General features: G+C 38.4%; 2 protein-coding genes and 1 long non-coding RNA gene across 3 annotated transcripts in view; 2 read left to right on the plus strand and 1 right to left on the minus strand.

Annotated features, from left to right (window-relative positions):
• Positions 1 to 777, plus strand: part of rasa3 (RAS p21 protein activator 3) — a 37831-nt gene extending 37054 nt beyond the window's left edge. The window contains exon 24 of the mRNA XM_053324419.1: positions 677 to 777. Within this exon, the coding sequence (XP_053180394.1) occupies positions 677 to 752 (76 nt within the window). The 3' untranslated portion in view covers positions 753 to 777. The remainder of the gene's footprint in view (positions 1 to 676) is intronic.
• Positions 778 to 9703: 8926 nt separating this feature from the next.
• pros1 (protein S) lies at positions 9704 to 19447 on the plus strand. Its single transcript, XM_053324388.1, has 14 exons — positions 9704 to 9899; positions 10486 to 10643; positions 11067 to 11091; positions 11206 to 11289; positions 11586 to 11708; positions 11865 to 11990; positions 13246 to 13374; positions 14386 to 14626; positions 15506 to 15692; positions 15877 to 16041; positions 16161 to 16329; positions 16827 to 16963; positions 17097 to 17325; positions 18277 to 19447. The coding sequence occupies exons 1-14, from the start codon at positions 9821 to 9823 to the stop codon at positions 18462 to 18464; spliced, it is 2040 nt and encodes a 679-aa protein (XP_053180363.1). The 5' UTR covers positions 9704 to 9820; the 3' UTR covers positions 18465 to 19447.
• Positions 18721 to 20133, minus strand: LOC128363424 (uncharacterized). The gene is made up of 2 exons (XR_008321664.1): positions 19844 to 20133; positions 18721 to 19804 (listed from the first exon to the last, which is right to left on the minus strand). It is a non-coding gene; the product is annotated as an uncharacterized LOC128363424 (long non-coding RNA).
• Positions 20134 to 22084: the final 1951 nt, after the last annotated feature.

Consider the following 22084-nt stretch of genomic DNA (forward strand, 5'->3'; position numbering starts at 1 on the left):
GATCGGGCAGCTTATTTTTTGGCCAACAGTTGAGGTCCTACAGTCCACAGGCGACTTTAGTCATCTGCATGTTAAATGTAGCACCTTTAACATTTCATATAACTTTAACGACTACTGTGAGCAGGTCTCACAATAGTCGTTAAAATGGTTAAATACATTTTCCCTTCAGTCGAGTCCCATTTTGTTCAGATGTTTGTGGATATTCTGGCCTCCACCTCTGCTAATTTCCTCATTTTAAAGGACAGGTTCGCAATTTTTCAAGTCTGTCTTAACACAGCAGTCAAATGCTCATAAAAGATTAAAACAGGTTTATCCTTACTGTAATTAATCTTCCTGACCATTAGAAGATCCCCTTCAAATGTGCTTTAAGTGTAAGTGATGGTGATAAAATCCAGTCCTCATTTCTCAATAGAAGAACAAAAAAAAACTGGGACTTAAGCACTAAAAAGACTCTAACACTGAAAGATATCTACTGGATTTGACTCATTTGGATGGCTGAAGCTTCGTATTAGCTTCGGATAAACTTTTAAATACATTTTTGTGCAGGAGGAGGATTTGGGCCCCCCCATCACTTGGAATTTTAAAGTAGTGAAGTTATCCCCTGTGGCTCCTGCTTGTGTGAAAGTCTTTTGCCCTGCCAACAACCTTCTCATTCCTTTTTTCTCTGTTTCCTCAGGGAGCATCCGATTGGAGACAAGAGTTTTCAGTGCTACATCCGCCAGCAATCTGAGAGCTCCACTTACTCTATCTAGCCATGGCTCTGTAGACTGTTTCTTTGATGCCCAGAACCAGCATATTTTTCTTCACTGTAGAAAAAACTCCATCTCAACAATGCTCTGTCTCTAGGATTAACCTTTAAATCTTATTTTTTCTTGAAGTTAGACTTTTTTTGTCCAATTCAGCTCGAAATGCAAGTCTTTCCCATTGAATGAAGTTAACTTTTGTAGAGTGAGCCTTTTTATTTCAGGAATATGTCAATTATTTGAAGACATTACTGGAAGCAGTAGATGCTGATTTGGAAACAAATTGCCCCTGATTGACTGATTTGTTTAGTTTTAAGGAAAATAAGAGTTTAAAGTGTCATTGCTGGGCTAAATGAGCTGTGGAGATGGAAGTTTTTGCAGTGTCTCAAGGTGCATCGCTCCATATACGGAGAAACAGACCTCAGATCTGCAGGAAAAAGAGGAACATTTGTGGAGGAAAGGAGGGTGGCGAATGAAGAGATAATCACACCGTACGTCTATTTGCATCTCCTTTCTGTGATGTGACGAGAGAACAAACGTTTTCACTGGACAGTTTTGACAGTGATCAACACGCACTTTAATCGCCTCCAAATCTATGGATGAACAAGCCTCGCAGCACACTTTCAAAAAAGCTTATTTTATCTGTTTGATTTGCATCTGGTTATTTTAATGGTTGTTGAAATGTTCCATTGTATTTCACGTCTCACACACCAAATTTAGAAGGAAGGACTGTAATCCCCTCCCCCTTACCTTGGGCGTTGTCCCCATGTACCTGTTTTTTGGGGGATTTTTTTTGGTTTTGTTTTTTTAGTTTTGCCCCCAACCTCCTCAGGAAGGCTGTGAAAGTCGAGGGCACACAAGAAGAAGGGGTTGTCAGGACCAAGCACAGCCCAGAGCAGCTTGATGTTAGCTATCAAAACTCACACTCCACTGACACTTGTAGCCCTCATTTTTAAAAATCCTTATCATCAACGTACTGACAGATGAATCGGTTCAAGATTTTGCTTTTCATTTGAAGCCTGTTGTGTTTGGATATCGTGCACCTGTGTAACAAGTACCTGGGTTAAAGGAATAGCTTGGTTTAAACTGTTTTATTCTGTTTCTTGAGAGTCAAAACAAACCCATGGATGCCTTTGTCATGTCTTTGATTAAAGCTTTAAAGGTATTTTGAACAGCTAACTCAGTGTAGCTCAGTTTTTGGATGTCTTTTGGATCAGGTTGCATCTCCTCTTAAAGTGAGGCAAAATACTCCATTAAACATCACCAAAGGTTTAATGGAAATGTAATTAACTTTTTTAATTCACCAATTTTACCATGTTCATTTGATCATACCTCATTTCCAAACCAGTTCCTGTTTACACACCGTGGTGGATAAATATGAGTACTTCCAAAAAAGTAGATGACAACTGAGCAAACTCCATCTCCCGATGTGTACTGTGTATGATAGCTCAATAACACGCAAGTAAGTAGACCTTGACTTGAGACTGTTTTACAAACTACTGTTTGTAAGGCCAAGGATGAGAAGTGTTAAAATGCACAGCATAATGGAAAATATTATGTTACATTTCAATTCAAACGGAGCAAACTCCATTGGCTTTTGAAGACTGTGTGATGTTATTAAAAGCTCCAGAGCAAGCAAGTAAACAGACCTTGAGCTGAGAGTTTTATTGACTTGAAAAAAGCAGTTTCAATGACAATGCAAAATGTTAGTTTTGTTACTTGGTCCCAACATCCAATAACTGAGCTAAACTAGGCTAAGATCACTGTTTAACATAACCTTCAACTATATGCGGAGATTGTTTGATAATGGTTAAATCCAAACTATTCCTTGAATTACCACAAAGCAGAAACTATGTGTTAACACAGCTCACTGACGAGGATGATTTTTAGCCTCACTTCTAATTAATCCATATACTAACATTTTAACCAGGTGTGTCTCAAGTTATGATTATGAGATGGATAATGTGTTACTTATTGTGTTGCCCTGTTGGCTGCCTCATCATGTAGATATCCTATTTTGTGAGTTAGTGCTGCCTCATTTTGGAAATGCCCCCCCCCCTTCCCAATATTAGTTTAAAGCCTATTTATATGCATTCCTCTGAGAAACTGCCTGCTGTGAATCTTACCGGTCAGCACCTCAGAATCTGTTGAAGGTACAGGATTTATTGTCACTAGCCTGTTGTGTTTTGTTGTTCTATGCCCCCCCCCTAAAGGCAACCACTCTCATTTGCTTTCATATTCATCAGAACTCATTCACGCCAAAAACCAGTGCATGTGTAGTACATTGTGACCAGGTGATTTACAAACCACAGAAACATTTTGTGTTTCCAAAACTATAAGCACCTGGTTATGTAGTGTCATGGGTGTTCCCCATGATCACAGGATCCCAAGCAGTGCCAGTCATCACTTTTCTAAAATTCTCTTTTTGAAAAACAAAACATAAAAAAAATCATTGTTTAGATATGTTTTTTATATATCAAAACCTATACTGTTTTAAAAACAGACAAGCAATTATTCCGATGACATCTTTTTCTTTGTCAGGTGTGTTGTTGTACGAACTATCAGGAAGGTTCTCAACAATTTGACTCTGTTTTCTATCTTTGTCTTGTCATACGGACATCTTGCTGTGTATTTGAATTGAATGACTGAGGTGTGTCTCGTTGCGTATGTTGGGGTTGTACTTGTACGTGTGTGACTGTGTGTGTTTTGTGAGTGTGTGCATGTGTGACTGACATGACGGGTTGTATTGCCAATTGAATTACCCAGTGTTACAGGTCAGGAAAGGCAGGAACCCAGTTGTAAAAAGAAGAAAATCACTGCCTGTAATTATATTAAAGTGTGCAGTAGACTGTGGAAACACTGATTCTCTACTCTGGCCTGATATGTTGTATCTTCTCTTTGCTCTTGTATAGAACCGCTGTTCCATTTCAAGGAACGTTTTGCCAATATATTCTCCCAAAACATGTAATGTATGTATCAGTAATAACATTCAAACATTAAGAGAGCAGCATTGCTTTAATCTCTGAACTTTGGTGAGTGTTTGTTTCCACCAGTTACTAACTCTCCTCAGGTTTTTGAAACTCAGCATTGTGTGTGTTTTTTTTTTCTTGCAAAGACTGAGGAGAATCAGACTGAAGGATAAACCGCAAAACAGTTCTATTTCTCATCCGTAACTTGGTAATCATATTTATTATAATTTTTCAGCAAATCCTTCCCAGAAATGTCAGCTGAGTTAGGGGGGTAGTAGCAGTTACAGTAAGGGCAACTCCTCCCCCCTCGAGCCCATAAAGGAATGACTTATGCAATAATGGTGTTTCAGCATGTAATAATATTAACAACCCCTTGATAAGTTCATCAAATTAACATCGCACATCTGCTGACCTTTTGCAGAATAATGCCTCTTCAGATAAAAAGCATATTATAAAAGGGAGAACAGTGTATTTTGTACAAATATTTTAAAAGTGTTAAAATAAGCCTGTTATATGTGTACATAAAACAGCCGAATGAATGGTGAACATGTGATGTGTTTTTTTCCCGAATAACTAAATGAAACCAATATTAATGCAAATGTGGTGTCTTTGTCTTTTGTTCAGCAGTTCAAAGTTTGACAGTATCACCTCAAGAGCTTAATTTGGTTTTAAATCAGTGAACACATTTTGTTAAAAGTCACATGAAGGACTCAGAAAGATGTTTTATGTGTCAGCTGTCTGGTGGTGCATCAGGTAGAACAGATAGGTCTCTTGTATGTATCAATCAAGCCAGACATTTTCTATGTCAGGCATTTTGACATAGCAAGTAAGGCACAGGCATGATCATTTCAAATAAGTGCATATTTCCTTACTGATAATTGCTTGTTGGGACTCCTGAAGTAACAGGAGTAACAGGAACAGACTGTGACTTAACAGCCCCTGGAGGTCTTGTTTTTGCTGACCTCCAGAGGTTTAATTTTTCACCTTGCTGCAGTGACGTACCGGTGTACACCAGGACCTTGTGACATCACTGACGTACTTTGGCTGCCACCAAGCACACCTCTGAGCTCACCAAACCACGTCACTGTAGTGTGTTATCTGAAGTGAAACAGACTTGAGACAGTGTCAGGTTAATCTTTATTTAAAGGTAGAATATGTAGAATGAGCAGAACAACGCCATCTAATGTCTCGAGATCGTAGTCGCAACAACCAAAAAGTAATTCCAGCAGTCGGGTTGCCAGGTCCGGTGCCGGATTTTATTTTAGCTCTAACTCTGTAAATATACCACTTTATCCACATGTCTAACCTTTTTAGGCGAGAAAGTAGCCCTTTAGATCCACAATGTGACGCTAATTTGTCCAAATAACATCTGCTTAAAGTTTTGTTCCTGCGAATTCAGAGCCACTCAAGTTAGCCGTAGCGAGTAACGCACTTCCGGTCATTTTCACAAAATAAAACACCCGTTGCCTTTTATTATTAAGAAAACCATAACGATAGAGTTGGTGCTTTTATTTTGAAAACAGGAAGCGAACATACCCTCGCTGTAACTGACTTGAAACCACCGAGGTACATTACATTGTAACGCCAGTGGGAGTATCAGCAATGTCTCTGCATGTACTGCCTAATCCTAAACACCGATTGGCTTGTGTGTGGTGTCGTCAGAAGCAGAAGAGGCTCACGGTCGTAAACATCTAGTCACGTGTACTCTGAGATGGACGTGCAGGTCAGGAAATGACGTAAACGGACCGTATATGGTTTGTTATTTGTGTTATTACGTTAGGTGTTGGACTAAATACATGGACATATTGAGGAAAATATTCCGGTTTTATGAAAACGGATTTCATATTTCACAAGAATGGATACTTGGCGAGCTGTACAGAAAGTCCTGAGTCATAAGATGATCGTTGTGGATAAAGGGAAGACTTTGAAGGTATGTAGGCATTATAGCTTTTCTCACTTAGCTGAGTGGCTAGCCGAGCTAATCGGTAATACTATTACGGCTGTGAGCAACCATATAAGTCGTGAGTGGTCTTGAATGAATCAGAACAATCTAAGCTTTCCAACAATGTACGGCATGAGTATATATGTTTAAGGGTTGGTGTTTAAAACATTCAGAAGACCGTGTGGCTACCTCCTAACATCCGTCCCGTCCCGTGAATGGAACAGCGTGCATTAAGAGGTTAATGATCAAATATCAAAATCCGAATAGCGTCAGAAAGTCAACCCACTCTCCACATTTCCATTGCTACCGTTTTGATACTTCATGGTACACAAACAAATAGCATCTCATATGAAAGCTAAGACCCTGGCGAGTTCAACAATACCACTATTATTGCGCTAAAAACTCAGTGAACCAGCAGCATACAAAGGTAAACAACCACTTATTTACAGTGACTAACAGATATTCTGTCTTACCTTCGAAGTTTTGTGATGAAAAGTTGTACTTGAGAGCAAAAAACGCTGGTTTTAGTGAGTCCAACACGGCCGTGTTTGTTTACAACTCCATTTCACCCAGTGCCAGCCTACAGTAGCTGCACCGGAACAACAGACAACCCTGGCAACCCGCAATTCCGGTCGCTAATTGGCTGGTACAGTGTACACAGAACGTGTCAGAACGTCATTGTCGAACCCGTCAAAAAAATTTAAAAATATTAATTCAGACTAAATATTTTTTTTATGGAAAAGCAATACTTTCATTCTGTACCCCTCAAAACGCCCCGTGGCTGTATTATTTTTTTAAAAATATAGCTTTTAATAAATATTCTACATATTCAACCTTTAATGTTATTAGTTCCACCTGTGCATTTCCTGCTATTACAAGGCAAATAGCTGTGAAAAAAGGTCTCTTGATCAATGTCAGACAAATGAAGTACAGTCCTGTAAGGCAACGCCCTCTAAATAATGATAAGCTATTTGACAGTATGGTCCACTGACTTTCTCATTTGTCTACAGAAATCGAAATCAGTATCACCCATACAGCCTAAAATTGATGTCCTGCTGAAATAAGTTGCCAAAATAGTTTGAAAGCATCTATTCAAGTCTTAGTCTTTCTTTGAATTTATTTCCCCCCATTCTTCATTTATTGTGTCAATCAGTTAAATGCATGAGCCATTCTGCATGAATGGCTTTGGAGAGAAAAAAGTCACAGGAGCCAGACACTATAAACCACTATTAATGAAACACAGGAAACGTTGTCAGAGGAAACACAAAGATATAATTTGAATCTAAAAAAGTAAGACTGTAAAGGTGTCAGATATCCTTCCACTTGATATGACTAACCCAGACTGCTTATGACAGTGTGAACACCCTGTGGCCACCATCACTTACATTGAAAGCACATTTGAAGGGTATATTTTAACAGTTAGTATGAACAGAAGGGGAGATAAGAGCACAGAAAACCTCTTTCACTGTTCATATGGGCACCTGACTGTTGTTTTAAGACAGGTTTGAAAAAAATTGACTCTGTCCATTAAAGGTGATCATTTGTTTATAAAATGGATGAATGAATTGTCCATTTTTGTTGTCAGTTGCATAGCACGTCTCCTCTAGTCACTTTTACATTATTTCAATGTTGAAAATATGACCTCAGTTGGCAGCAGATGTGTCGGGCCTGTGTGGGTCTGCTTTTATTGTCACATGCACAACAGATGGCAACTTTAAAAGCAGTGAAATTTGGTTTCTTGTTCCAATTAGAGTATCTAATTTCCATTGGAATAATAAAATGTTGAGAAGATGAAAAGAGAGACAAATTTTAGATATAAAAATATACATTATATTGCACAGGTGAAGTTTTGCACCTAGTGATAAATAGATGAATGGTGGGTTGCATACAACAGGTTATTCTTTAAAAAATTAAACATATTGTCTAATAGGCATAACTGGCTGATTGGTCAAGCTTTGTTGTTAATAACCCTCCATATTTCCAGAAATCCTTTGTGCCCTGGCCCTCCTATCGGGTATATTGTATTTTGCAAAGCTATTTTCTGCATGAGTTCAACCAACCAGCATCCAGTAAGGCAGCATCAAGCATGCATGAAAGTAGACAATGGCAATGTGTGTGTGTGTGTGTGTGTGTGTGTGTGTGTGTGTATGTGTGTGTGTGTGTGTGTGTGTGTGTGTGTGTGTGTGTGTGTGTGTGTGTGTGTGCTTGTGCATGTATGCGTGCATTTTTGTTACCTCATTTCCAGTATAAACTCCAAACTTGTTGAGACTAGTAAGTAGTCCTCATGGGAACCAAAGTCTGGTCATGAGGCAAAACATAATTTCTGATGTTCTGGTTGAGGTTAGGGATAAGGTGTGAATGGAGGTATAGGTTAAGGAGAAACTTCAGGATTTTTCGACTTATTTCCTGGCATTTTGTGACAGTGACTAATGGGGACAACAATTTTTGAAATTGGTCCAGAATTGAGCGAGAGTGCTTCAGCCGGCAGCTGGGGTTCAGGCTGTGATGTAATCATTTGGGGCAGTTGTGCTGTCAGTGGCGAAAACAAACACTTTTAGTGGATGTACATGGATGGGGCACAATTGCCCCAAAGAATTACACTGCCGCCCATTGCGTACATCGACTGTTAAAATAGTGGGGTCACCGATATGTTTGTTGACTCCCATTTTGAAGCCTTGAGTTAGGCATTTTTGGAGCCAGAAGTGATGATGATATCTGGACGAGAGGGTGGAGCTAAACTAACCCTAATGCTAGCTCCATGATGCATTTACAGTCTAGTGGCCATCTGTGATAATGCAAATGCTAATTTATACTAGCGAAAAACAGGCTTAAAAGCATGAAAACGAGATGTACCAGGAAGAACTGAAAATTCGATTTCTTTTTTATTACAACCAAATACTGAACCAGACTTTATCGGTAACCAAATGTTTCAGTTAAATCTTATGATTGGAAAACAGACTGAATTAGCAACGGCTACAGCTATGCCTAATCTGTGAATCTGGGGTTACACCATTGTTACCTAACTAGCATTGTTGACATGGAAGCGACTTGTCAAGCACAATGCAGCAACGCCCTATCCTGCTTCATCAACTATTTTACTCTAAATGGGACCATATTATGAAATTAATATCATGATGTATTGAAGAAGACCTGAAACTAATGATCGACACAATAAGTTTACCAGGAAAGTGTTTACTGAGGTAATAAATCAAGTGAGACGTAGGATCAATTACTCATAGACTTCCATATACAGTCAGACTTTTTTTTTTTTTTTGCAACCAGTGGAGTCTCCCCCTGTTGGCCATTAGAGAGAATGCAGGTTCATGGCACATCTGAATTTGGCTCTACTTTTCAAACAAGGAGCCTACTTGGTGTCACAGCTGCTGGCTGAAACAATATTGCACCAGTTACCAAAACTGTCATCCCCATGTTAGTCATCTCGGCAGAAAATAATGGGATGTTTTCCTGTAAGGTTAGGCTCATGGTTTGGGTCTCAAAAATCACAATAGAAGTGATCTCACAAGTGCGGCACTTTTCAGATAGATACGCAATCAGTCAATGTAATAACAAGCATAACAAGCTGCACAAACCCTGTGTGCATGTGCGATAGTGGATCTTATTGGACCTATTGATTGACTATGATTTCACTGATTGACTTTATTGACTTATGATTTTATTGATTGATTTTATTGACTTTGACTTTACTGATCGATTGACTTGGCACTGCATTCTAAGTTATTTCTTTATTTCTTTAGGCTATTATATTTTATTTCTATTGAGCTGCTGCTAATGAATGAGGAAGACTGCCAAACCAAATTTCGTTGTATATGTTCTTATGCAATGACAATATGTGCGTGCGTGTGTGCATGTATGTGCATGTGTGTGCATGTGTTTGCAGCGCTCTCTAGCTGCCTCTCCCCTCATACCCCTCTCTATCCCTCTTTGCTCTCTTGGCAGCTCCCTCCTCTCCCCTCTCTCTCATTCTCTCTCTCTCTCTCCCTCTCCCTCTCTCTCTCTCTCTCTCTCTCTCTCTCTCTCTCTCTCTCTCTCTCTCTACGAAAACACTTTCGGGAAGAATAAAGTTTTTCCCCCCCTCACACGGACCTGTGCTCAGCCAGTCTTTACTCAGAGCCAAACCGTGGCCTAGCAGGAAGAACGGCTCGACTATGTGGAGAAAGAAACGGGCACTTGGGGAAACCGTGGCTTGTCTCGTATTTCTGGTGACGCTCTCCGATGCTTATCGATGTAAGTACGTCAGTGTTTCTATCTGAACTCTTACGTGTTACTTTAATTAACAAACATCTAGAGTTTACTTTACTTTTATTTAAACCCCAGTCGTCCCCGTTGAAAAGACACAGCCTGCATATTTGGAAACCTTGTTCAAAGTTGAGTAATTACTTTTCTAACACGGAGAACAGAAAGTGTGCGGAGGTCATGACTCCCCCCTTTTTTTCCTTTTTTTTTCACACCGTAAAGGAGAAAAAAAATGCTTGGAGCTGCGTGTTACAACAACTAGAGGTCATTTCTTGGAAATAACGGTTTCGCAATGACCTTTTTTTCCAGGCCAAATCATAATTAGGTTGTCCAGTCTATCCATACAGGCCCCCCAGCCACATCAGCCATCTGTCATGAAGAAACAGAGGACTTAAATTCCTGCTGGGATCAGTCATGTGTTGTTATAATGTAGCTGCATATGCCTACTTTGATGTATTAATCACACATGCGCAGTAATAAGTCCCGATTATTGTAATTGGGTGTTACAGTAAACATGCAAATAACATTGACAATGAAATTAAATGATTGTGTGCTTGTGTGTCAATTTATTTCTTAGTCCTGAGCCAGAGCACAGCTTCCCACTTCCTGAGCAGGCACAGGAGAGCCAACTCTCTGTTTGAGGAGAGCAAGAAGGGCAACCTAGAAAGGGAGTGCATTGAGGAGTTGTGCAACAAGGAGGAGGCCAGGGAGATCTTCGAGAACCAGCCGGAGACAGTAAGAAAAAGGGGTGACCCCTGACCTCACGGTTTAGCTGCTTTCTGGGAAGAAGAAGAAATGAAAATTAGAGATGGGTGAAACAGAGGATGTGGAAGAATAATGTTTGTGTAGGCATTAACATGTACCCTCATGTCACTATATAAAAGTTTCATATCTGTCCAGGATTATAAAGAAAAAATGAAAATGCAATGTAGATTTAGTCAGATGTTGTTTTAAAGGTTCTATTTGAATGAACACAAGACAGGCAACACACCTGCCAGGACATGAGACTACCTGCAGCTGCAACGTTTAATACTTACATACAATACATACATACAATTAATAACAAGACACTAATTAATTAATATTACAACTAAGACAAAAAATACACTGAAGTTGAAGAATGCACTGCATAATTCACACTCTCATTTCTCTTTTCAGGAATACTTTTACCCCAAGTATGTTGGTAAGTTTTCCACAATGTTTATTTTAATTTATTTTGCCACTTAATATGTTTTAATTCATATTTTTGTTTTGCCTTCACCAGCCCCTTTCTTATAAAAACTCTCTTTGTTTAAAGTGTGCCTGGGTTCACACCGTGTCGGCATCAGCAACCACAACTCAGATTCTGCCATCCCATCGGACCTTCGCACCTGTGTGACAGGTGAGGAGCTTTGTAGTGGAAGATGTTTGCATTTTTATGTTAGGCTAATTGATATTAGCCTCACTTTTCATTATGGCTAAAGCTGACATGAATATGCAATTAAAGCTGTACGGTAGATCTAAAACTGTGTTGGCTGCTGTCACCTGTCATTGTTTATCATCCACATAGATCAATCAATCAATCAATCATGATTAATTGATTGATTGATCCACATAGATTTTGTTAAAACATTTTAATACGGTTAATGTCTTGATTATGTTTTGATCATATCCTGTTTGTGGTTTGTTGTGTGGCAGAGATCAGTAATCAGTGCACACCGTTTCCATGCTACAAGGAGGGTTCGGAGCGCTGCGTGGATGGCCAGGCCTCCTTCACATGTGTTTGTAAGCCAGGCTGGAAGGGGCCACGCTGCGAGAATGGTGAGCCCTCTTTTAGAAGATATATGTACTTAAGTGTGAACATGTATCGGTCACAAAAAGCCTTTCAAATAAAGTCAGTCTTTAAATGGATAATACAGCTTTGAAAAACAAATATGCTGGCTTCTCATGTTGTGGTGTGATTTGTTCACTGTGCAGACATTGATGAATGTTCAGATCCAGAGTTTCCAGCAGGATGTAACCAGAAATGTTACAACATCCCTGGTAGCTTCCACTGCAGGTGTGACGAGGGCTTCTTCATCAGTGATAAAGTCAACTGCGTGGGTGAGACTTCATTTGATTTAATTTGTGCATCTAAACTGTAATGAACTGTGTAAAGCTGTATTTGTGTGCGTGTGATATATGAAGACACTATAGTAGAAATGTACCTCCTATAACGTGCTGTTCAGCAGCTGAGCAAACACACACACACATGCACGGGCGCACACACGCATGCACATACACACACACACACACACACACAAACACCCACGTCCACTTCTTTCTTTCATATTTATTCATATTAATGGTGGGACCCTATGCATTTAATAACAAATCTCTGATCGCCCAGCTGTTGCTGTCCTCGGGGCCTGAGCCATTTGTTATTTCTGAGGCTGACCTCTTACGTAAAAGAGTGGGAAAGAATTGGTTTTAAGGCATCTGAATAGATAGTCCATCCTTTTGCTGTAAACAGGCCATCTTGGCTGTTAGTACCGGCTTATTATTTGTCATTGCTTGTTGTCTCATTTCCGTATTTTTTCCTAGCTGTCCTCTTTTCTTTGCATGGAGGCAGTTCAGTTACTGTTTGTCTTTGAGTGTGTTGAATGTTGTTCAGTACAAAGTCTTCACAAACATGGACTGAGTCATTTTGGTACATTTGCTCTCAATTTTTTTGATGCCTTAAGGGAATTTCCATGTAAATACAAATCCCAAATTGTACATTACTGTCAACCATTTTCCAAAGAATACTATACTATTATAACTATTTTTTGGGCTGCAGTTAAAGATTAAAAAATAAAAAATCTGTCCATTCTATTTTTGAGTCTTCAATTAATGTTTTTTTAAGTCCATATGTCCAAATACAAAAAAATGCCTCTGTGACAGAACCCAAAGAGACATCTACAAATTACTTATTTGGTTGAACAAACAGTTCAAAACACAGGTATTACATTTATGATGATCAAACGTTTTAACAGCTTTTTGTCTTTACTTACTTAAATGGCTCAACGTTGGTTAATTTTCATCTATTTAATGGTGAAGAGTGCTACATTCAAAGAAACTCTGGCACTAGATTTGAGAGTTGGCTGCTGAAACCTCAACTGCATTATTTTCATATTTAAGTTGTGTTTACTGTCTGCTATGTTTAATTTTCTCCTCATGCTCATGCTTCTTTTAAATGTAAGCATATGTTTTTTTTTGTTGATCTCATTTTAAGTCACATTGATTCATCCATGTGCCATTTCATCAGGACTCAGATGTTTCATATTCTAAAGTCTCAAAAAACCATTTGTTCTTTGTCACTCTCTGTATACTTTTCCAGATCACAATGAATGCCTGATGTTCCCCAGTATTTGTGAACACCCGGCTAAATGTGTCAACACACCGGGCATGTACGAGTGTCAGTGTCCCGCAGGATTCAAGTACAACTTCACTTCAAAAACCTGCGATGGTGAGACCTGAAATAACTCTTCCTGTCTAACCTCCTCAAGTCATATAATCTGACCAACAAAGCTCAGATCACGTAGCAAAGCAGAGAATAGTGTGCAACAGAATTTCTTGGTTAAAATCCCACTCACACACACTGACACGTTGTACCAAAGATCACTGCCTGTAAGTTTATTCTTTATTTGATCAGAAAATCACATTGAGAGCCAGATCTCATTTGTGAGGGAAACCTGAGTATAGTGTAAAAAAGAATACATAAATGTATTGTGATAATGGTAGTGCAATATAAAGTATAAACATAGCAGAGATTTATACATTATATACATTCATATAGACAACAACATGACAAATTGTAAGTAAGTGCATGCAAATTATCCTTGGTGTGTGTATAAAAAGGAAAACAACTACAAGCATATTTTGTAAAATAGTCACATCTAAAATCATTTGAACCTCTAATCAAATATGTCAAGTTTCAGTCAGTAATCTGTAATTATTCCAGACAAATCGGGTGAAATATCTGAAGGATGTCTTTCCAAGATTAGGCTTTACTGCAGGAAAATATAGTGTCAGCTAGTCCTGAGAACGGGTGTTTAAAGCAGAATATCTGGGGTTCAGGAGTAACAATAAATATGGTGGCAGTTTTTGAAATAGTCCTTTATAAATGAATAGATAACAGTGTTGATCTTGCCTGACAGAGAGCGAGAGCCATCCTACTGTCCTGATAAAAGACACAGTGATGGGTGCCATATGGGCCGTCAGTAAGAGCTGAGTGAAAGACAGCATCCAGATGTTTAAGATTAGAGATAGGAGAATGTCTATAAATACCATCGCCATAATCCAATACAGAGAGAAAGGGCACGTACACATTCTTTTTCCTACTACACAGTGGGAGATGGGACCTGTTCCTATACAAAAAAAACATGTTGCATCCTTAATTTGTGACTCAAGTGGTCTATGTGGGTTTTAAAATATGACTGTGACTTGAATAAAAATATGACTGTTCCTGTCGTTGCAGATGTGGACGAGTGCGAGCTGAATGTGTGTGATGGCATTTGTATAAACTCAGTGGGCAGCTACACTTGCCACTGTGACGGCCGTAAGGGTCTTCGTTTGGGGGAGGATGAGCGATTCTGCCAAAGTATCCCAGTTTGTGTCGAGCTCTATGACTATAAACATCCTGAGATGCTTTACCTGGGCGAGCAATTCACAGGGCTTCCTGTCATTTATCTACGTTTTCGTCTGCCAGAGAACACAAAGTGAGTGTCTTTCTTACACATACACAAAAATGTAGTGTACTTAATTTCCCAAAAGAGTATTCTTTTCCAGTTCAAATTATGTTTAGTTAATAAGAGTTATTTCAGAAGTTACTTCTGTTTTTAGTATGAGACTCGACAGTTGGCTGAGATAGACATGTCATAACAGATAGATGATTCAGTCCCAGAGGGAAGCTTCATCCTTGACCTTAGAAGCAAGAGTTTGACTTGGACTCAGAGGTTTAAATTTGTTTTCATCTCAGCATATATGAAACTAAAATGTTACTTTGACAACAATAAAAACAGGTATGATTTTCAACTTTTACCTTCCCCAAGCAATTTGCTTTAGGAATTTATTTTCTACCATAATGTAATGGAATAAATCAGTAAATACGTGGAAAGTCCCATTCACATATCAAAGACATGTAAGATGGAGGTTTATATTTGTCAGGTTTACTTCTTTGGGGATTTATTATTCTTTTTCTATTTTCAACTCTAATATATTCACAACTATTCATGAACGTGAGTAGACTGCAGGGTCGCAGGTAGAGGAAAGAACAAAATGAAAAGTTATATGCAGTCTGTCATCACATAACAGTGTTGTGGAGAAGAGGGAAAAATCAGCACATTAAAATATAATCTAAAGTAATAATGATATTGAAAGAGGAGCGGCTCATGATGACTCATATTGATGGGACCCTTTTAATTAAAAAAAAAAAAGACATTTTATATGAGAATCCAAATGTGAAGTATACTTATCTACAGTGATTGAGCTGAGACTGGGACTGGTGTGGGCAATGCAGTTACATTTGTATATAGTGACACCTTTAGTTAGATTACTGTGTAAACTCATATTTCTGTCTTTTTGTTATTGGCTGTTAGGTTTGCAGCAGAGTTTGACTTTCGCACATTTGATCCGGAGGGAGTCGTTTTGTATGCTGAGTCCTCTCAGGACTCATGGTTCATGCTGGGGCTGAGGGGAGGTCACATTGAAGTCCAGTTCAAAAACCAGCACACATTCAAGGTTACCAGTGGAGGCAAAGCCATTAATGATGGACAGTGGCATGTGGTAAGAAAGAGCTGTAATCCGGTAAATCCAGTACATCAACTCTGTCCACTACTGCTAATTTATACAAATTGATTTGATCAGAAGTAGGTTCTGTTGTGGTAGTTATGCGTCGTTGTGATTGTATTAAACTGTGTTTAGCTTCAGTAAGGTGGGATATGATAGCAGTGCTATATGTAACATGCAGATCTCTGTGGATGAACTGGAGAGCAGCATCAGCGTGAAGATCAGCAAGGAAGCTGTAATGAGCATCAACAGCCCTGACAGTCTCTTTACTTCAGTTAATGGCAAACTGGAGACCAAGGTCTACATCGCTGGTCTGCCCAATCGCACTGACAACGTCATCAAACCTGTAAGCCGACCTGGCCTGGAAGCTATCAATTTCATCACAGAGTGAAGTAAATATGTAGGAATTTACATTGGACAAGCTCCAATCCAGTGGTTTACTCAGTTTATCCATCCGTCCATTAGATCAATCCTCGACTTGATGGCTGCATCCGGGGATGGAACCTGATGAACCAGGGGGCATCTGGGGTAAAGGAGGTTATCCAGGAGAAGGAGAGTAAACACTGCTTTGTGTATGTTGAACGAGGATCTTTCTTCACTGGTGCAGGACTGGCACACTTCAACATTGACTACAGTGAGTAAGTTAAGCTATACTTTATTAATACCCATGGGGATTCAGCCTCTGTATTTCATCCATTATACCTATATAGACGCAATAAGCAGCCACGGCGCCAGAACCAGATCTAGAGGATGGTGCCTTGATTAGTATTATCTGACATGCATATGTTTCAGGGTGGGAGGAAACTGAAGGAGGAAACAGATGTGGAGCTCATAAAAACTCCACACAGGAAGTCCCTAGTCTCGCCTGATGGGTTTCAAAAGCATTAAGTACAGTATCTAGCAATGTAGACCAGCTTAGGTACAAAACAGACATACAGTAGGTTCCATTGTAGTTGTTGCATCTGTGTAAATCCCAATATATGCCATGTCATGACTGAACTCAGGAAGTTAGGAACATACTTTTTTAAAGTTGAGACCAAGCAAATGGACATGTTTGTACATTTTCAGAAATATAAGTATAATATACATTTGCTTTTTCCTGTGTGTGTGTGTCTGTTTGTGTGCAATTAGGTGAGTCTGGGAGCTGGAATGTGGATGTGAGTATGAACATACGTCTGTCCAGCAGCACAGGGGTCCTCTTTGCTCTTGTCCACAACAACACAGTTCCCCTATCGGTCGCTGTGGTAACGCAGGGAGACGACGATGCTGTGAGTTAATTTTCATGTGTTGTTTTAAAAAACAAAAGAAGCACATTTGCAATTTCACATGCAGGCTAATTCACATACAATACACAAACACACATACTTAAAGCTTGCAATTGTGTCTCTTTCTCTGCTCCAGAACCTTCAAGTATTCTTAGACGGTGTTTCCGTGGCAAAGCTGGACACTTTCATGTTTTGTTACCCCGACCGGCTGACGGTGCAGCTGAATGTAACTTCAACAGGAATCCAAATCTCAGCCAACTCCTCCACTGTGACCTACATGGAGTCTAATGCCCTGCAGGAGGCACTGGAGCGCCTCAACTCCACCATGCAGAACTCCGTCAGCACCTACATTGGGGGGATACCAGGTCAGTTATAAATCAGCTAGTAAAAAGTACTGCAGTATTAACTTAAATTAAATACTGCATCGTCATATTGTAACTGAAAAGCTGTAAACTGAACTCTACTGAATCTACCTAAGTGAAAGTAAAATTACAGATGTTTTTAATGTATTCAAAAAAGCTCAAGTACATGAAAACATTTTTATCAGTTACTCTCCATCCGCCTGAACAAACAGCACTAACAGATGTTGTTAAATCATGACTAAATAAAATAAGTGAGTAAAGTACTTCTGTTCTGGTGTGTGCTGGAATATCTTGCATCTTGCGTTTCTTTATACTGTGATACCGTATCCAACGTCAGTCAACATGCAGTCCAACAGTGTGACAGCTCATGTTTTGAACAACACTGAACCAGATTAATCCAGTTTTCAGAAGTAATTTTTTTAAAATCCAAAAACTGTTGTGTCATCATCCTAAGAAGGCAGTTCTTATCTTTCTTTGGAATTATGAGTGTGTCGCTTCCCTGTTTTTTAACGTCTGCTCCTGAGGCAGCACCACACTAGAGTTAGTGTGTTTTCCCTCAGTTTTGTGGTGTCTTGTTTTCAATTTTTGAATTGCAAAGTACGTCATGAACTTGGCTTTGAAAATATTTACTATTCTGACCAACTCAGGATTTTGAGGCAGATACTGATGTTGATGTTTGAGAGTTTGAAAAGTCTTATAGTGATATGGCCAATTTTTTTTAGTATTGGAACCAAGGTAAGAAATGATTGGGACACTTTACTGTTGGGAAATAAACTTACCAATGCTACAGTATCACAACAGTAACAAACTACGTAATGGAAATACTGTTCTTAAATGATGTCAACTACATGTTTAGTATTATTGTACTGCAACATATATACATACATATATGTATTACACCTATACCAATATATCTGCTGTACATTTATATTCCTCATTGTTTCTTTCTCTCAGACAATGTCCCATTACCTGCTACCCCTGTGACGGCCTTTTATCACGGCTGCATGGACATCACAGTCAGCGGCCACCAACTGGACTTTGACGAGGCACTCGGCAAACATAACAGTATTAAGTCTCATTCCTGTCCTCCAGCCTCTGCCCCTGAGACTCATGGTGACGCACCCCGCCCACACAGAAAGTGACCTTAATTAACAACCAGAACTATTTTGAAAGCCGTCACATTAGACAGCGTCCCACAGTGCCCTCTTCTTGGGATATTTTGGAAGAGGAATTCTAGGAGAAGAGATGTGATGGAGGAAAGTGAGAAAAAAGTGACAAGAATAGGAGATAATGGTAGAAAGTTATAGTCACTTTCTCTAATGGGTTTATGATAAGATTTGACACATGCTTTTCATCCGCACAGTATTATTGTCAATTTCCTGGGAGCATTTTGTTCAGTTTTGTTTTTGGTGTTTTTAGTGAGGTACGACGAAAGCTGGCTTGGCAGTGAGCTAGTCAGAAGCTGGATTGCAAGATGACGTAGTTGTAGCAGTTGGTTGCAATGAATTATACAATTTCCAAGAAACGTTGAAAAAGAGCTGAGCTCTGTTTCACACGTACCATGTGTTGAGCAAGAGATGGTTATGTTTGTGTAGAGAAATAAACAAATGGTTGCTGCTGACCAGGCTTTGAGACCACCTGCATCTTTTTCCCTGTTGTTGAATCATGGTACTGTGTGGAATTCTCTTTCATCCTAGTCATTTGGAGTAAGATGTCTGGACACAATTAGTTAGAATAAACATTGTAAATCTTCTAGATGGCTGTGAAAACTGTGCCTCCAAACTTTCAACACAATTGTTTTACACTTTCTTGGTTGAGTTAGCGTCCCTTATTGTAGGTCTGCCTTCAAATCTTGTTGGATTGCTTTAGAAACCTTAAACATTGTTGGTTGTTTCACCGCTGTTGCCTGCATGTAAGCCAGAATCCATCGTGGTCGTGGCCAGATGCATTCCTTGCAAGATCATCGACAACCTGTGTGCATCTATTTTTCTCCTTGTCTTCAGGATTTTCTCGATGTCCTATGTTCAGAGTTTGCCTTGTATATAAACAAGCCCTCTTTAATATATAACTTAATGTAGTTGTTCTGTTTATTTTGTGTTTCTTTTAATAAAATTGGTCAAAGCAACATGTCTGGATACTACATTGCATTCTTAAGCCTTAGCGAGAAACAGGAGTGTGTTTGAGTTTCTTGTGCTCATTTATCTTGGAGGCCACACAGGAAAAAATATTTCATTTCCATAGAGAATTAAATCTGAATTAAGGAAAATATTAACAGTATGTAAAATGTGTTCTGGCAGCAGTTCATGCAACTCAATGCTCACTTTATGGTTTTGGAGGTGCATTTTCTCAAGTATCAAACTACTTCTGAGTGTCTCGATTCAGGGACAGTTTATCTGAAGACACCGAGTTGATCCAAATGACATGAGACAAATAATTAATAATTCAGTAGTGTGCACATGAAAGCACACTTTCTGATTCTTTCCTGTTATTGTCACTGCTTCTGTCTTAAATCATTGGTGACATAAAAAACTTACAGCAGTTATTTACCAGATGTTTTTTTTCCTTTCACATAAACTGATTTAAATCATAGAGGTTTCTGTATTTATGGATGGGACAACGACACTACACCATTATTCCAGCACATAAAACATTATAACAACATTATCTATAACACCATCAGACTAATGAATTCTGTTTTGGTTGACCTTTGCAATATGTTGTTTATAAAACTCCTCAACTTACTATGTGTGGTCTGTATTTAATAAAATGAAATAGATAACCTACAATATTATTATTGTGATTATTCTGTGTACATGCTGTTACTATTTAACATTTACAGTCACATTAAAAGATTATTTTAAGTTCTTCTAAGTACTTCTGCATTTCTACAAATTCACTCATGACTATGAACATTATTTCAGCCTGTGAGGAACATCACAATATCTATTATCAATTCAAGAAATTATCTTGATTTACAATTGATTAATGAGGAGCAACTGAACAACAATTGTAACCCTGGTATGAGAATGTAGGTTCAACATGTGACACTGTGGCTTACATAGAGACAGATGGGAATACAGAGGAAATTACAGAGTAAGTTAAATACAACCAGAAAGCAGGACTGATGTAAGTTGGTTGGAAGAGAAGTGAGCTCATGAGGAACAATAAAGAGAGACAATAAAAACTGATTTCTAGTCATCAAGATTCAGGAAAAACAAAACTGAAACAAAAACATAACTGAAAAAAGAAAGTATGGGTCCAACTACCTTTAACGTTTTAAGCTAGTCAAGTCATAATACTTCAATGTAGAAATAGTTAAAGTCCTGAATTCAAATTAAAAGTTACAAGCATTAAAGTATCCTCAGCATAATAAATAACTATTATAAGTATGTAAACATGTTCTAGTAAACATCATATAACTGATCTATATAACACATTAGGAGCTTTTTAACTATTAATAAAGGCATTTCTTACAACTTAAAAACCATCTTATTAAAGAGTAATACCACAAAACCTGCAAAATAGTGCTGTGGACATGCACTCAGTATGTTATTGTACTCAGAACCATTTTTATGTACTTTATTGCGTATTTCAACCATTTTCTGGCACAGGACTGCACTACATTTAAGAGGGAACTATTCTTTACTCTTCTACATCATTTAACATGAGCTCCTACACAAAACATGTGATGATCTCAGAAATTGTTATGAACTAAAATGCCCTTCAGGATATAAAGTAATTGAAATTAACTGGGTACAACTATGAAAATTTGCTTATATGATCATGAATCATTAATAAGAATATTAATAACATTGACAGGGTCCATTCTGCTGTATGAAATGAATACATTTTGCGGATAATATGTCTGTACTTTCATTTAAGTAAAGTTTCAAATGTTGAACTTTATTATAATATATGTATTATTATATTGTAGTATTTTACCTAAGATATAAGAGTGCTGCTTTGACTTATATGAGTCTAATATGCTGTTTTTTCACAAAAAGTTCAATCCTTAAAAATCCATTTAAGACATAATCTCTTCCTCCCTCAATAAAAATCCAAATATATATATATCTCCAAATTAACTGCAGATTTCATTATCAGTATTTGTGCACTGGAGGCTTCAAGTTTGCACATTTGTGTAAACTGCATACTGGATCACTGGATTGGCTCTAAGGTATTTGTGATATCATAAATTATGTTCGTGGGTTCATGCCTTTAATTTAGATTGTAGGTGAGCGCAGAGAAACTTTACAATCTCTGCAGATGGATGTGAAAACAGCCGTCTAGTGTCAAACTCTGCACATACATCATTCTGCAGAGTGAAACATCAAACTGAAGCAAGAAGAAGAAAAAAAACAACCAACTGTATACTGGAATGTGAAAAAGGTCAAACAATTCCATAAAAGTGTACAAAAATACAGAACTTGGAATGAAAGAAGTAACTTTTCACCATGGCAACCCTTAACAATTAGTTATAAGCTCTCCAGCAAGCAACTAAAATGTGCTGATTAAAGCACATCAGTGGGCAATGGTGGATGATGAGCTATTTAGATACTTTACTCAAGTAAAAGTACCAATACAGCGGCATTCAAATATTTCATTACAAGTACAGGTCCGGCATGAAAAACCCTACTGAAGTAAAAGTAAAAGTATTAGCAGTAAATGTAGTTAAAGTATATCATTCTTACATATGAGATCATTAGATATTAATACTGATCATCAGTGTGTGAGCAACATGTTACTCTTGTAGCTGCTGGAG

Source organism: Scomber japonicus, chromosome 1, assembly GCF_027409825.1.
Source record: "Scomber japonicus isolate fScoJap1 chromosome 1, fScoJap1.pri, whole genome shotgun sequence".
NCBI lineage: Eukaryota > Metazoa > Chordata > Actinopteri > Scombriformes > Scombridae > Scomber > Scomber japonicus.